Source organism: Tyto alba, unplaced genomic scaffold (genome assembly GCF_018691265.1).
Source record: "Tyto alba isolate M040663 unplaced genomic scaffold, T.alba_DEE_v4.0 Super-Scaffold_28, whole genome shotgun sequence".
NCBI classification, from domain to species: Eukaryota; Metazoa; Chordata; class Aves; order Strigiformes; family Tytonidae; genus Tyto; species Tyto alba.
This window is the reverse complement of record NW_024881302.1, coordinates 6,020,121-6,035,076: the sequence shown is the minus strand read 5'-3', so window position 1 is coordinate 6,035,076 and position 14,956 is coordinate 6,020,121. Positions and strand designations below refer to the sequence as shown.

At 40.0% G+C, this 14,956-nt stretch overlaps 1 protein-coding gene across 2 annotated transcripts in view; it reads right to left on the bottom strand.

The window, feature by feature from the left end:
* MAD1L1 (mitotic arrest deficient 1 like 1) overlaps positions 1–14,956 on the bottom strand; it is a 378,475-nt gene that overhangs the window by 327,657 nt on the left and 35,862 nt on the right. For both annotated transcript variants that reach the window (XM_042798366.1, XM_042798365.1), the window contains exon 10: positions 8,809–8,895. In XM_042798366.1, coding sequence (XP_042654300.1) covers positions 8,809–8,895 — 87 coding nt within the window. The remainder of the gene's footprint in view (positions 1–8,808; positions 8,896–14,956) is intronic.

Here is a 14,956-nt window from a genome sequence, read left to right as displayed (position 1 = left end):
TCCAGAATTTATAATCCTGGTGACAGCACCCTGGCTGTGCAAGACAGAAAAGGTGGTGGAGGAGGGGAGGGAAGACAGAGCAGCTGCCAAGGCTGCCGGCACCATCTCCTGTTCTGAGCACGTTACTGCAAAGCCCCAGCTAGATCTCAGGATGCTGATTCTCCCCTCGCTCACCCAGAGAGCTCAGGGTATCTTACGCTTAGAAATACCACAAGACAACTCAGGAGGTTTTATGCAGACTGCAGAAAAAGCAGGAGTCCAAATATGAAGTGCAACTAAACCCACCAAATTTGAAAAGGAGAAAATTAAGCAGACGGGGGGGAAAAAAATGCAATTACAGCAGAAAAAAAAATATGTTTCACCATTAGCATTGCACAATAAGAAGGTTTGTCAGGCACCGGTTTAGCCTACACATGTTCACATCCGTCAGCATTTCCATGATAAATCCTAATTTTCCCCATTGTTGATCACATTGAACTAAAACTTGGTATGCAAGTTTTTAGCACAGATGCTCAAATAAATTATGCACATTAGTCATTTAACTTTCAGAGCAGCAAAAGAAAGCTGCTTTTTGGCGCTGGGGGGGGATTGACTGCAATTTATGACAAGTTTTTTTTGCCTTACACAGCTAAAAAAGACAAGGCAGCCTACTTTTATTTTTGATTAAACTTTTCAAGCAGTATGTCTTTTGTACAGTTTATAAAAATTTGACATTAGGAAAATATTTATAACTAATTAAAAATGCCCTCCCCCCACCAACAGCTATATACTTACAGTATTTCCTCCATTTACTATACTGCAGCATGGTCTATGCATTCACATGTGCACACAAGCAGACACAGAAAATATTCAAAAGAAAATATGTAATGAAAATACCAATAAGAACAGGCTGAAGAAGTCATGTGGTAGAGTTGATGTGATCCAGATGCAAAATTTTAAGCCATTAGCTGTAGAGCTGAACGAAGTTTACATGCAGATATGATCAACTGATTGAGACATCCCAGCCAAGACGATCTATTTTTTTAGACACAACTATATTCTGTGCATTATTTGAACTGACACTACTTCACAGCAGTTATAAAATCCTACAGAATTCACATTTACCTTGGTAAAATGTCTCAGTGTATCCCGGCTGTCCCCACTCCCCCCCAAAGCACTGGGAAACCATCAATCTGTTCAAAATAAACAACACGAACAGTACCTTAAAATACTTTAGAAAAATCCATAGCCTTCGATATCCCTGTTATTACAGAAACTACAGGGCAATATTAACTGCTGGCAGGTTCTGCATTCATTTATAGAGCAATATTATGAAGAAATGACTAGTAGGTATCGCTTTTTCTTTTCTCCAAAATGGATTTTTCATGCATTTTTATACCAGAAGGTAGTTGATAGTGTCATGTGTGTAAGAAGACAGCAAATTCATTCTGCATTCTGCCACCAATCTTCCTCTGGTTTCTCATGACTGCTCAGGAAGGCTATAATGCAGTTCTGGCATTACAAATTAAGAGACAAAACAGTTATATGCAACCTTATTTAACTGTTGACAACTTATGATAAAACACTTCAAAGCAACAGTTCAAGAGCCATGGTCAGTACTATAATTTTAAGATGCTATATGGGAAGAAACAAATTTGTATCACGTGCTTTTGAGGGAGAAGGGAAACAAAAAAAACTTAACAGGTATGGATAGATAGGAATTAATGTATTTTATTTGCCTTAAAAAATAATTAGGTGGAAACTAGACAGGATATATGGACTACTGATGTTTGTTTTCATTTATGTGGCCTTCTAGATCTGCATGCGAGAATATGAGAAACTCAGGTCACTGTGTTAATTAACTCAGCAGAACCCAAGCAAACACAAAGCCTCTCCGGAAACTCAGTACTGACTTCTCAGGCCACATTTTCCTACCTTATCCATGGGACTGTCCGTATGACTTCAAAACTGACTCTAAAAATATTACTAAAGGGCCCTCCTCTTTTCCAACTCATTAAATTTTTCAAGGCTTACTGCCACATTGCAGAGGCAATAAAAGACAAATCCCTAAGCACTGGAAATCTTAAAGCACAATTCCCAGAGCTCTATACAAAGGTTGGCAACATGCTGAATTCATGATTTTACATAATACTACTTGTTTCAAAGTAGAATATTTTTGTACTGCTGCCTACTGCATAGCTGAGATGATAATTCCTCCATTTGTATTCATATCACAAATGTAACATGGATGTGGGGCACTCTTCCTTTGGCCTATCAGCCTCATGTAAATCATTAATTTGATCATAGCATCTATCCACTAAAAAGGAGAGAATAATGAACATAGGTAATAACTCTAGGCTAGTATTAACATACATCTATTTCATCTAGGATTTTTAGGAATTTTAGTCTCATGGAAGTGAAAGATTTATTGTGCAGATGTGAGTCAGGCATAGAAGAAATGCTAGGCAAGCTGCTTCTTCCGTAACTTTTACAGTTCAGCTCCATGTTGAAACACTGTCTGCTGTACAATACACCGTCAAGAACAGTCCATATTTTTCTGGTCAATAATATACACTACTACCTGGACACCCAAGGGAATGCTGAATCAGCATGTCCAGAGGAGCACACAAATGAAAGCTATCGTTCGTACTAATAATAAAAAGATGCACAAACACCAGGGATGCTAGTAGGCACACCCAGGGTCAATCACAATCCTGGAACAAGAAAAAGTTAAGTGGCTTTTACAATTTTTGTAATCATCAGAAGTGGTTAGAGCCCTGAACAGAGGCATCACTTCACAGATCATTCTTTAATAGTCTCCAAAAAGCACAGTCAAATATAAGGTAAGAAACCAAATACTAACGTTTTTACTGGTTTTGCTCTACACAGATTCTACCACACTCCAGACTGAAGAGATGGTACAATTACAGCTACGTCTGTCCCCTGTAGGCTGTTATTTAGGCCTTCTCTATATATTTTCTTTTAAACAGAAAAAGAAACTAGCTCCACGAGCTCCAGGACCAAAGTTGCCTGGTTTCCTATGGATTTCTCTCTCCAAAGGTAAATTATTACTTCAACTTCTCATACTAACAGCATGAAAATTATACTAACAACATTACCACAGTACTATCAAATGCCACAAGCCTTTGGAAAACACGGTATAGCAAAAATTACAGGTTGTGCTGGTACTGTGGTACCAGAATAGTGCACACTCACTGCCAGTCTCAAGGCTGAACGAGCAGTGGCTCAGTAGGCACGATGTCTGATAGGAACCTTACTGTCAATGTGACGTTTAAGAGGGTCTTTTGCTTGCAAGGCTCTGATAACCTAACACAACATGACCTCTGGTTCCAGGATGTCTCTCCTGAAAATGGAAACCTGCTTTCCTTAGACTTGTTGGAATTTATCACTTTTGAGACCTCTACCATCTGCCAAACTTGACAGAACATAACTAGCAAGTTCAATAGTGTCGGGTAGGCACAGACAATCTCATCTACATACACACACAAAGCCCAGTAATAAGCCTCACTTCCTCAGGAATTCAGACTAAAAATGGCACAATCATGAAAAGCAAAGGTCTGGGCAAAATCCCATGATTTTAGAATTGGAAGCATAAGTCAGTATCTTGGCATAATTATTTTTGCCTTTCTATTTTCTGCTAGGGGCTAACTATATGGTAGGGAAAAAAAAAAAAAAAAAAAACAAAAAAAACACACTAGAAAAGCTTTGTATCTACCCAATTAGGGTCACAAATAACCAGATGCTGCTCTGGAAGCTCACTATTTGAATCTGTTTATTTGGAGAGAGTAGACTGGTCACTTAATGGGACATTATCAACTACCTTCTGGTATAAAAATGCATGAAAGATCCATTTTGGAGAAAAGAAAAAGCAATTCCTACTAGTCATTTCTTCATAATATTGCTCTATAAATGAATGCAGAATCTGCCAGCAGTTAATATTACCCTGAGGCACTGTGAATAAACATTTGTCTGGTATTTGGTACACACACACCTCCACATATAAATCAAGGTGCAATGTGCCATATAGATGAACAAAAGAAGAAGAAGAAAAAAAAATCCCTACCTTGTCCTATATTAGACATTAAGTGCCTCTTTTGATCACAAAATAACTCATAAAGCCTATCAAAAAAGCTAGCACTTCTCTCTCTGTCAGATAAAAGACATTTCACTGTAATTAAACTTCTGTCCAACTTTCCAGAAGATTAGGAGAAGTCTGACAGGCTCTATTTATATTTGTGACTGACACTCCTTGGGACATCCAAGGAACAGAGAAGATGGGCAATAGATTTACAACACACTTCTGAGCTAACAGCACTTATGGAGATGGACGGTTCTGAGCTTATCATCACTCATTTATTGGGGGTTTTTTTAATGAAAAAAAAAAAATCCCTGCTGCCCAACTCAAAACCACTTTCTATTCAGTTTGCAATCTACATTTCCCAGCCTTCAGTGTTCAGTTTTTTATTTCATTTTTAAGCGACAACACACACAGCAGGTTGTTTGGGTAAATCAGCTTTACATGATTTATATGAATCAAGGTGGTAAACAACCATGCTCTTAACCAAACTGTGAGCACTCGGAGAACATTTTTTCAGACATATTCTATGTATCCCTTTCACATATGAAACTATATGTCAAAACACACAGCTGGGTTTCTGACACTAGGGTGATGGGAATAAGCCATCAGCTCCAGGATCCCAACACCCGAATCAAAGATTTACTGCTCTTCCATTTTTCTTTGTGTCCTTCATCCTACTCAGTACTAACTTCACCCATGCATTTCCTTGTATTTGACTTTGTACAAGATACCTCAATGGTCCAAAGTCAATATTACACTTAGACAACAAGAGTAAAAGTAGAAAATAAATTATCACTCTGGGAGAGACCACTAGTAACCAAGAAGTACCTTTTCATAGCCTGGCTTTCAGAACTGAAGCAGAGCTCAAACTCTAAGCAGTGCCATTCCTTCACGCTTAGCCATCTCAGAGGACAACACTGATGAGAAGTTTCCCCCTACGTTTCAAATTCTAGAATGCTTTCCTAGGACTGTTTTAAGAAATCTCTCCAGAGACTCCAAATATGTTGAGAGGATGCTGAAAAAATAAATATGCAGCTTTTCTCACTTAAAAAAATAGTGTAAGTACATCATTTTTCCATAAGACAAAAGCTTATAAACCGCTTGGCTGACTTTCCATATTACAAGCTACAACTATCAACTCTTCCTGAAAACGTACATTTCAACATCTCACATTATAGCATTCACACTCTGAGGGGAAAAAAAATGTGCTTAAACTAATGATGGCTGCATGGTTAAACTGACCCACTAATTAAACACCTTCCTTCCGCTACCTTTTCCTAAACAGCAGAGCAGGTACAATTCATGCTATCCAAGTGGCCCCAAGCAATCTTCTTTTGGGCTTTTACATTTTTGGATTGTTATCTTTGCTCTGCAGTTAGAGAGCTCCAGGATACTTCCCGCTGTTACTGCTGAAAGTATAATTTACTCTATTTACACAACTTGTAGCAACACACTCCAAAACAGCAGTGAGATTCCATCACGCCCTATTAATGCCACTTTCAGCTACATTACTCAGCAATCCTGAAGTTGCGACGAGAAGTGAGTTGCTGCTTATGTGTTCAGTACAAGACTGACCTTCTCCTCTTTCCCCATGTTAGCACCACAGGAAGGTTTTCCTCCCTAGCAAAAATAGCAAGCTCCAAGGGAGCCCACACAACTCAAACATGTAAACAATCACTGGTAAAAGAAATTGATTTAAACCCACTGTTCAGGAAATTCAGTCCTGTGGTTCTGTGTCTAAAAGTATCCAATCTGAGTGATACAGCAAATATGATATGTATCATCATTTGATCTCTAGGAGGCCTTGAGACACTGGAAACTGCCCACGTTACACAAAAGGGAGATCGTGCATCAAATCCTCAAGCCAGAAGCATGGGGGATATCAGTGGAAATGCTCAATTGTAACAGTGTAGCCTTTTTGTGATGACCTCTATTGCCTTTTTAATAACAGAAACACTGGCTCTAAAAAGTATTCAGAAATAAGTGGAAAGCAGTTGAAGAATGGAAGAATGAGACAAATAAAGGTAGTCTGCTAAGTGAAGCTGTATGCCATTTGGAAAATGTTACCAGCTTGTTTGTATAACATAACTCTCCATTCTAGATCCAGGGACACTGAGAAGCAGTTGAACTGGATCTGCCTCCGGTTTTACAGAAACGGATGGGGCCTTACATAGCAAATTGTTCCCCCTGTGATACCTTTTCCATGCCGGGTTTTTTTCCTGAAATAAAGTCCTACTCATATCCCACTACATTAGCAATTAACTCCTGCTTTGCTACCAAGCATGTCCTCATATCAAAAGAAACTGGGGAAACTTTGTCAGGTTGTGAAACAAATAGTAGCTGACGTGTCTATCTCGGCCACTAAACAGTGTGGGAAAGGTACCATCACTGGGAATAAAAAACAGTAAGAAGACTGAGTGTAAATACTGAGAGTAAAAATACTTCAGCTTGCAAAAACCCCTTCCAGGCACTCTTCTGCCTGTGTTTAAAAGCTCAGTGACAACCAAACATACATTCACAGTACACAGACTCAGTATCAGCCATTTAGGGAAGAGGATCATATCACCATCTTTAGCACCACACTCAAACCTCTTCTACTTAACTGAATTTTGCACTGTAGCAACAGGAAAGCCAAGACTATCTGTGATTCTCCACTGTCGAAAAATAAATTCAGATGCCAATTTCTGATGATGTTTTCTTAAGCATCTACCAAATAATTCATTTTAATGGAGAAAATTGATCAAAGCTTCTTAGGGCACGCAGAAATTCTTTTGCCTTTGTACTGCACATTGCTCTATACACACATAACCATCAACTTTATAAATCAAACACAGCACTATCAGTACTGTAGACCTAACGCATTTCAGCTAGGGGCAAAAGAACTTGTAGCTGAAGAAACAATAGGAAGCTGAATAAGTGCTGGGCTCAATCACTAGAGGGAGTCATGATCACACATTAAGTTACTGCAATACACAGACCATCCTGAACACAATTATGAAACAAATAAAAGAGAAGACCATCAGCTAAGTCTGGATGTCATTCAGGGAAAAGAGAAAATTAGATTTGCTTCCTTAACAAGGCTTTATTTACAAATACTCAAGAATTTCTCCTGGGAACTTTCAAATCATCTGTAAAGAAAGGTTTTTAAAAATGTATCTTATTGCCTACATTTTGAGACAGAATAAGGTATGTGACAGAAAAAAGCTGGAATTATCAGTTTTGAAAATGACACACAGCATTGCATCAAGAAAATGTTAGAGTTTTAAATTAAGTGGCTTTACAGCCCATTTCACATGAAATCAAAAAGTAATCTTAATCATGTTTTTATTTTTAAACTAAACTGGCACAACTATATCCAGCATGAACAGGCACTACCAAAAGGCAGCTTTTTCAATGGATGATTCCCCTTGGCCATTAACAAATTTACAAAAAGCATTTCTCTGACAGGCCGTGAGAAGCATCCTGAAAAAAAAAAAAAATAAAAATCAATAACTCAGACATTTCCATCATTCTTTTATTTGATCATTTGATCAGTTATGGGTTTGAGGGTTTGCTTGGTTTAATATAGGAAATGTCTTTTTTATATTGGTGAGATATCTTTTTTCCCCCTTTAAAATTCTTAGCAAAACCCACAAAACAATTTGACCAGCTGCACTCACAGGAATTTACACTTGGCTAACAATTTTACAACCGGCTAAGCAATTTCATTAACAGTAGCAGCAGACGTGAAGCTTTTAACACCCAGTTTGAATCCTGCCCATCATCAGTAAGGCGGAACCCAGAACATGATCATCTCTTGAACCAAAATCTACCACGTACCTCAGGAGACACATTAGCAAATGCAGCTCAAGACAAGCTACAAGTGCTTGTCCAGTGCTCAGTTACACAGCAGTTGACTGCTTTAAATTCAACATGTTTACACCAAAGGCTGAAATTCTCCACACTTCTGTTGCTTAGAGAGGTCAGCTAACACCTCGACAATGCAAACAGTCCAAGAGCTTTTTGAAAGATAGAGGTATTGTTTTTAACAAGAATAGACAACGTGTTCCTAATATGAGGAAATAAAACAGCATGGGAAGTAAGAATATGTGCACCGACGAGAAGCAGCACGTTCTGACATGCTTTGGAACTGTGTTAAGAAAGGCTATGTGTAACCAATACGGTCAGGAAAATTCATTTCCCCTATTAGATACTCATTCCCACACCAGGACAAAGGCTTAAACACCCTCTAGTTTCAAACATGTGTCTCCCTCTATAAACAGACTGCTCCTCCTAAAGTCTAGCAGTACTTTGCCACCAAAACTGCAAACATACTTTTCCACCACCATCTATAAACTGGTCCTTTAATTAGTCAAATCACAGTCTTCAGGGCTCTTGCTCCCTTTCCCATACCCAGATGGCTACTTTGCACATTTTGCTGTGACATTCCTTTTCCAGATTAAATGATCTGGGAAAGCAACTCACCTCCCCTTGCAAATACCTTAGCATATAAAATAAAGCTGGATAAACTCTTCACTACATCCACCCACAGCTCTTGAACTTTGTCTTCCTGCAAGGATTTAAGTAAGCAAAAACTCTTCATCAGCATGGAAAAGGAGATAACATATAAGGCCCCATGGAACATCAAGGGAATCTAAAGAGACATTCTCAGTTTTCAGTCCTTGTTTTCTTTCTACAGGCTTTAATACAGCAGTGTCTTGCTACCAGCATCCACTATTGTTATCACTCACCTGTTTGTGATGGTAGAGTTCTGCTCTTTCAGCACAAGCTCCCTTTGCTGCAGGGCCACAATTTGCCTTGAGAGATCATCAGGTGTCCTTCACAATTAAAACAAAATAGAGACTTTTAAGAAATCATTGGTTGAAAAACTATATTCCATATACAACCATAAAAAAAGGTCTCACCAAAAGCAGACAAGGTAATTTCACCAGGCCAAATTTGCTGCAGTCACTTAGAACAACACCAGGTTACATCCTGTCCAGCTGTACTGGGTTTGCGTGGCAGGGTTTTGGTAGCAGGGGGGGATACTGGGGTGTTTTCTGTGAGAAGCTGTTGGAAGCTCCCCATGTGTCCAATCGAGCCAACACCAGCGGCGGCAAGACAGACCCACCGCTGGCCAAGGCCGAGCCCATCAGCAATGGTGGAAGCACCTCTGGGATAATGTATTTAAAAAGGGGAAAACAAAACAACAACAACAAAAAAAAAAAAAAAAAAAAAAAAAAAAAAAAAAAAAAAGAACTGTGCAATGTCAACTTCAGCCAGAGAGAGGAGTGAGAATGTGTGAGAGGAACCACTCCGCAGCCACCCAGGTCAGTGAGGAAGGAGGGCAGGAGGTGCTCCAGGCGCCGGAGCAGAGATCCCCCTGCAGCCCGTGGGGCAGAGCAGGGGGAGGCAGGCTGTGCCCTGCAGCCCGGGGGGGTTAACGGTGGGGCAGCTTCCACCTGCAGCCCGGGGAGGACCCCAGGCCGGAGCAGGGGGATGTGCCCCAAGGAGGCTGTGACCCCGTGGAGAGCCCACACTGGAGCAGGCTCCTGGCAGGACCTGTGGCCCCGTGGAGAGAGGAGCCCACGCTGGAGCAGGTTTGCTGGCAGGAGCTGTGACCCATGGGGGACCCACGCTGGAGCAGTCTGTTCCTGAGGGGCTGCGGCCCCTGGGAGGGACCCACGCTGGAGCAGTTCGTGAAGAGCTGCAGTTCGTGGGAAGGACTCACGTTGGGTAAGTTCGTAGAGGACTGTCTCCCTCTGGGAGGGACCCACGCTGGAGCAGGGGCAGAGTGCGAGGAGTCCTGCCCCTGAGGAGGAGGGAGCAGCAGAGACAACGGGGGATGAACTGCCCACAACCCCCATTCCCTGTCCCCCTGCGCTGCTGGAGCAAAGTCAAACGTGGGAAGAAGGGAGGGGTGGGGGGAAGATGTTTTAAGATTTGGTTTTATTTCTCCTTATCCTATTCTGATTTAATTGGTAATAAATGAAACTAATTTCCCCAAGTCAAGTCTGTTTTGCCCATGACAGTAATTGCTGGGTGATGTCTCCCTGTCCTTATCTCAACCCACGAGCCTTCTGTTGTATTTTCTCTCTGCTGTCCAGATGAGGAGGTGAGTGATAGAGCGGCTTTAGCGGGCACCTGGCATCCAGCCAGGGTCAACCCACCACACCAGCTTACAGAAAAGCCTGTTTTAAAGCCATTGCTGCATGCTGTAATCACCATCCAAGTCGCAGCATCTCACCACTTTTTACTTCAACTCATAAACCAACTCGAAAGCCACAGAGTCAGCAAGACCAAATTCTTCAAAGCAAGCAGCCTGCATAAACATTCATACCAGATGAACAGAGAGCTTATCATTTGAACACATATACCTTATTTTTTTTAAAAAATACGTAAGAACATGTGCTCACAACCTCCTCTCCTAGTGCTCAGCACAAATACACAGGGGTGAGCACACCCAGCGTTATTCTAATTGCTACTCAACTACAGCACCTCAGTGGAGCATGATCACAGGATTACTACCAAGAGGGTGAGAAAAGGAGGAAGTAAATGTACATATAGACTGTACAATTCAACAACTCTGGCTACTGCTGAATACTCTCTGATAGTGTAGAGGTTCAGCTGCATCACAGGTGACTCAAAGCAGTGTTCCCACACAATTACCAGTGTGCTGACTTCAGAGTCCTTCAGATAAGCAGTGACTCCGGAGCCATAGGGGAGGAAAAAAAAAAATTAAAAAAAAAAAAAAATCCATCAGCTCTAGATAACACTTCAGATACCACTCTGATAACCTTTTCTTGTCAAAGAGATCAAAGATTTCTACAGATCTGCTAGAAACAGCTCTGCAGCTGTCAGGAATAGGTTTATTTTTCCATCAAATCCAATGATGAATTCTTAAAGCTAATGGAATGGGATCAAGATAACCCTAATCTGGAAGTCCCATAAACCACTATCCCACATCAACAGCCTCTACAGGAGATAACTGTTCTTTTGGGAGACCTCTCTTTATATCATGAGTGTAGGAAATTCAACTCTAAATGAAGGCAGCTTACGAAAAAAATACAAAAATATTTTTCTCTTGAGCCACTAGAAAGGGTTCTCTATCCCAAAAGAGATGCATCTGTACTACACTTCTCAAAGGAAAGGAAGCTGGAAAGGCCATCACAGTATGTACTGGGTACCTCCTTTTGCTGCAGCAAGATGCATCATCTCCAAAGGGGAAGAGTGACCCAAACCTTAAAAGGGTTTTTTCATAGGAAGCAAGTGGGAAGCTAGTTTGGCAGAAGACAAATCTGTAGAAATACATTCTGTCCTGTCCCCCAAAATGCAAGTCACAGTTCCACTGTTGCTGGCAGATAAAAACATGCCTGATCAGATTTTACATTATTCAAATACAGCCCTGGAATGAGGCTCCTGCCACTCCAAAAACTGAAAAGGTAGATGTGCCTCTTGCTTGGCCATCGGCATTCTGACCAAATCTAGGACTAGAGAAGCTGTTTCTCTGATGATACCACTTCTCAGCCAACCACTCACATATAGAAAAGGCATCACTTTTTCTCTTGAATCATCTGTAACTTCCAGCCAAGTGAAAAATCAGTTAAACACTGACCTGATACAGATAGGTGGGATTAAATTCTGGCAATCCCAATTCAAAATTTCCTGCTTTTTCCTTCCACAATTGCACACTTGCACCTTTCTCAGCAGAAAATTTTGAAGCCTCTAATAGCACTTGTGTTACGTGTGAGTCTTAACAGTGGATATATAATGAAACAGATTGACATGGTCTCCTCTCAGACAATGGAGACGTGTATTGCGGCAGTCAAAGAAATCTGTCAGAACAGGATGAAACACTATCCTTCAAAGACATCACACTCAATGGCCACAAAAACTATGAGAAGAAACCAAGACACCAACTTGGAGATGGCCTAAAACATCTAAAATTCAAATTCTGGTAGCAGACACAAGTCAATTTTAAGCCAACACGCACCTGTGTTTTCAAATGTGTTGCAGCACTAGAGAATACACTTCAAACTCCTGTAGCTGAGCCTGAAGGGATTCTTGACTTACGCTGTTCCCCATCTCTTTACTGAGGGCTACTTAATGGCTGTGCATCAGAGCAAACACTGGAGAACTAATTCAACACAGTCTGATGCGAGCCACATCTCCGCACAACCCATGAGCAAGGCAAAAACAACACTGGTTTCTTGGTACCTTGGCTCTGAAGAGCTCAGATTTAACACTGCTCTAACTCTCTTTTCCAAATTGGAGCACTCAGGTTCTTTCTACTGGTATATAAATGGAGAACTAAATTATAACATATGCCAGAAAGTGGAAGACGGTTGGTTTTGGATGCTCCACAATATCTGCAGGGGGGAAAATAACTGCAAAAAACCTGCAAGAGACATCTATTAAGCTACAATCCCATTTCAACATGGGTTCATTAGCTTCTATCTTCAGGAAGCGGACCTCTGACTCAGATTTTTCCATCAATTAAGGAAGTAGATGTTCTCTTTCTGCAGTAGTTTCTCACTAGAAAAATCTAGAGACAAGGTAAGGACACAGGCAACTTTGTATTAGCACTGAGAAAAAAAAAATTACAAATGTGTCCCTTTCTACTTCACCATCTTTCACCTACCTAGAGTCACCAGAACCTAAAAAACAGACACACCAGGCAGAAATGGACTGGGTATGCTTAGTCTGTTTGGCATAAAGAAGCTGTGAGCAGACATACTGATTTCAACATGGACAATCTTTGTAAAATTTAATGCCAAGAAAACAAGGCTCTGAAAAATGAAGTTCTAAACCTATCATAATTCACCCAAACACAGCAGATTTATCACAAGGATAGTTAGTATCAGGCTTCTCTCTGGCCATGTTGAGTGCCAGCCCCCAAAACCAGTGTTTGGTCCCTGCATCAATGAAAAAATTGCACAGATTTTTTTTTAAATGGAAAAAAAAGTATATTTGTCTTGATTTTTTTTTTCTAATTTTCTCAGAAATTCATACCATCATGTATTAGGACTGAGATAAAGAACTGAAATTAATCCAATAGTAAAATGAGATGGGATTATAAAAGCCACAAATTTCTAGTAATGATAGCTACTGACAGATTTCCAATGAAAAACAATCATCCTCATCTGTTCAGCAATTCAAATCAACAACCAGCTTCCAATCTCAGTTTCAGCAATTGGCAGCTTTAGGTTTATACTTAGTTCTGGAGGATGTTTTATTGGCATTAGATACTTTTTTTTTTTTTTATTAGCCCCCTCTAAAGAAGAGTTCACTTTCTGTAAAACTAAATCATGTCAGCTGATCAGACAGACACCCCTTGCATGCACTCTGCTGTCAAATACCTTTATCAAGAGGTTTCAAAGCCTGTTTCTGGGGTCTTCACCATATCCTGATCACACACAAATTGGCAAAAGCCAAACTTATACAGTTCCAAGTAGAGGAATGACACTGCATACACAATGAAATTAAATCAGACAAGCTTTCAATTTGAAAAGAACTGGTCAACTCCCAAAGCACTGCAAATACCAACCAGCTCTCGTGGCTGTAAAGAGCCCTTATTTCACAAATTTCTGAAAACAATGCCACATAAAGAGTGAAATTTGTCAGCATCCCAACACACACATAACACGTTCTGGCCTTGAGAGCCTTTGTCTGATGGGGCTAGCTGTATATAATTCTTGCTAAGCTCCATCCATTCCCTATGGAATGGTTGATACCAAAACCAGTATTAAAAATCCAAGAAGTCTGCTTTAGGAGAGTATGCATGACACTATAGCTTACCAACACTATTTGAATCACCACAGCTACTTGAAGGAAGTTCGAAACTCTGTCCTCATGTAAACATACCCAGAACTCCATTTCTGAAAAGCTGCTGCTTTGTGCACTGTCACTATTTTTGCCCTGTGAATCTGCAGACAGTTTCCTCCCCCATGTAACGATGGAGCTCATGGAATCACAAGAAAATACACATCTAGTTTGCATCTGCCATGCAAAATCCTGTAAAGGAAACACACGCTTAACGGTATGATTCAAGAGCAGTGTGTTATTAAAACTGAATCATATGCTATATAATTGTAAAGATAACATGAAGAACAAATGACAAAACAGTTTCTAAGACGTGGGTGAAGATTAAATCACTGACTTCAGTTCCTTTCTCCTGGCACAAGGAGCCAAAAACTAGAACGTTCTGCCTCTGTCCCAACACCCCAGCCTGAGACCACATTTTCTTCTGCAATAACATTTCAGCAAAAATAATAAAAAAAAAAAAATAATAAAAAAAAACAACAACAAACAAACGGGAGAATTTAAGCCTAATTTGGAAACAATATTTTTTGCCCTAAACCAGCAATTTAGTCCAGCATAGTCTAGCAGCACAATAAGGCAGGAGAGGAACAAAATCGCTGTTAACCAAAGCTCTTTGACTTCCTTTGAAATGCAGATAATTTCAAAAGCAGCAATTTAAGAATTATAAAAACATAAAACTGTTCAAATGAAGTGAAAAAATTAACTTAACAGGATGTCCATCCAAGTCACTCAATGACTTTCAAGTGTCCACTGGAACACTTTTTCAACTTTGAACAAGGAAAATGGCTTATGCAATTTTTTTAATGCACACAGATGACATTTCATACACATGTGCTAGAAAGCTCTGTTGAACTGTCTTAGTTAAGGATGTATTACCATTTCAGTATAAACTATGACAGTTACACAGTGAGAATTAGCTGTTGACGTAACATTAAACTGAGACCCAGTAAGCAGATGAAAATGTTAAAGTAAAAATTTGAATATTTTTTAATTTATAATTTATTAGAACGCCAGCTTCTTATTGCTTCTATAAAACGTTTCAAAATTCACAGCAAAGGAAGAGGTTTGATTGTAGCT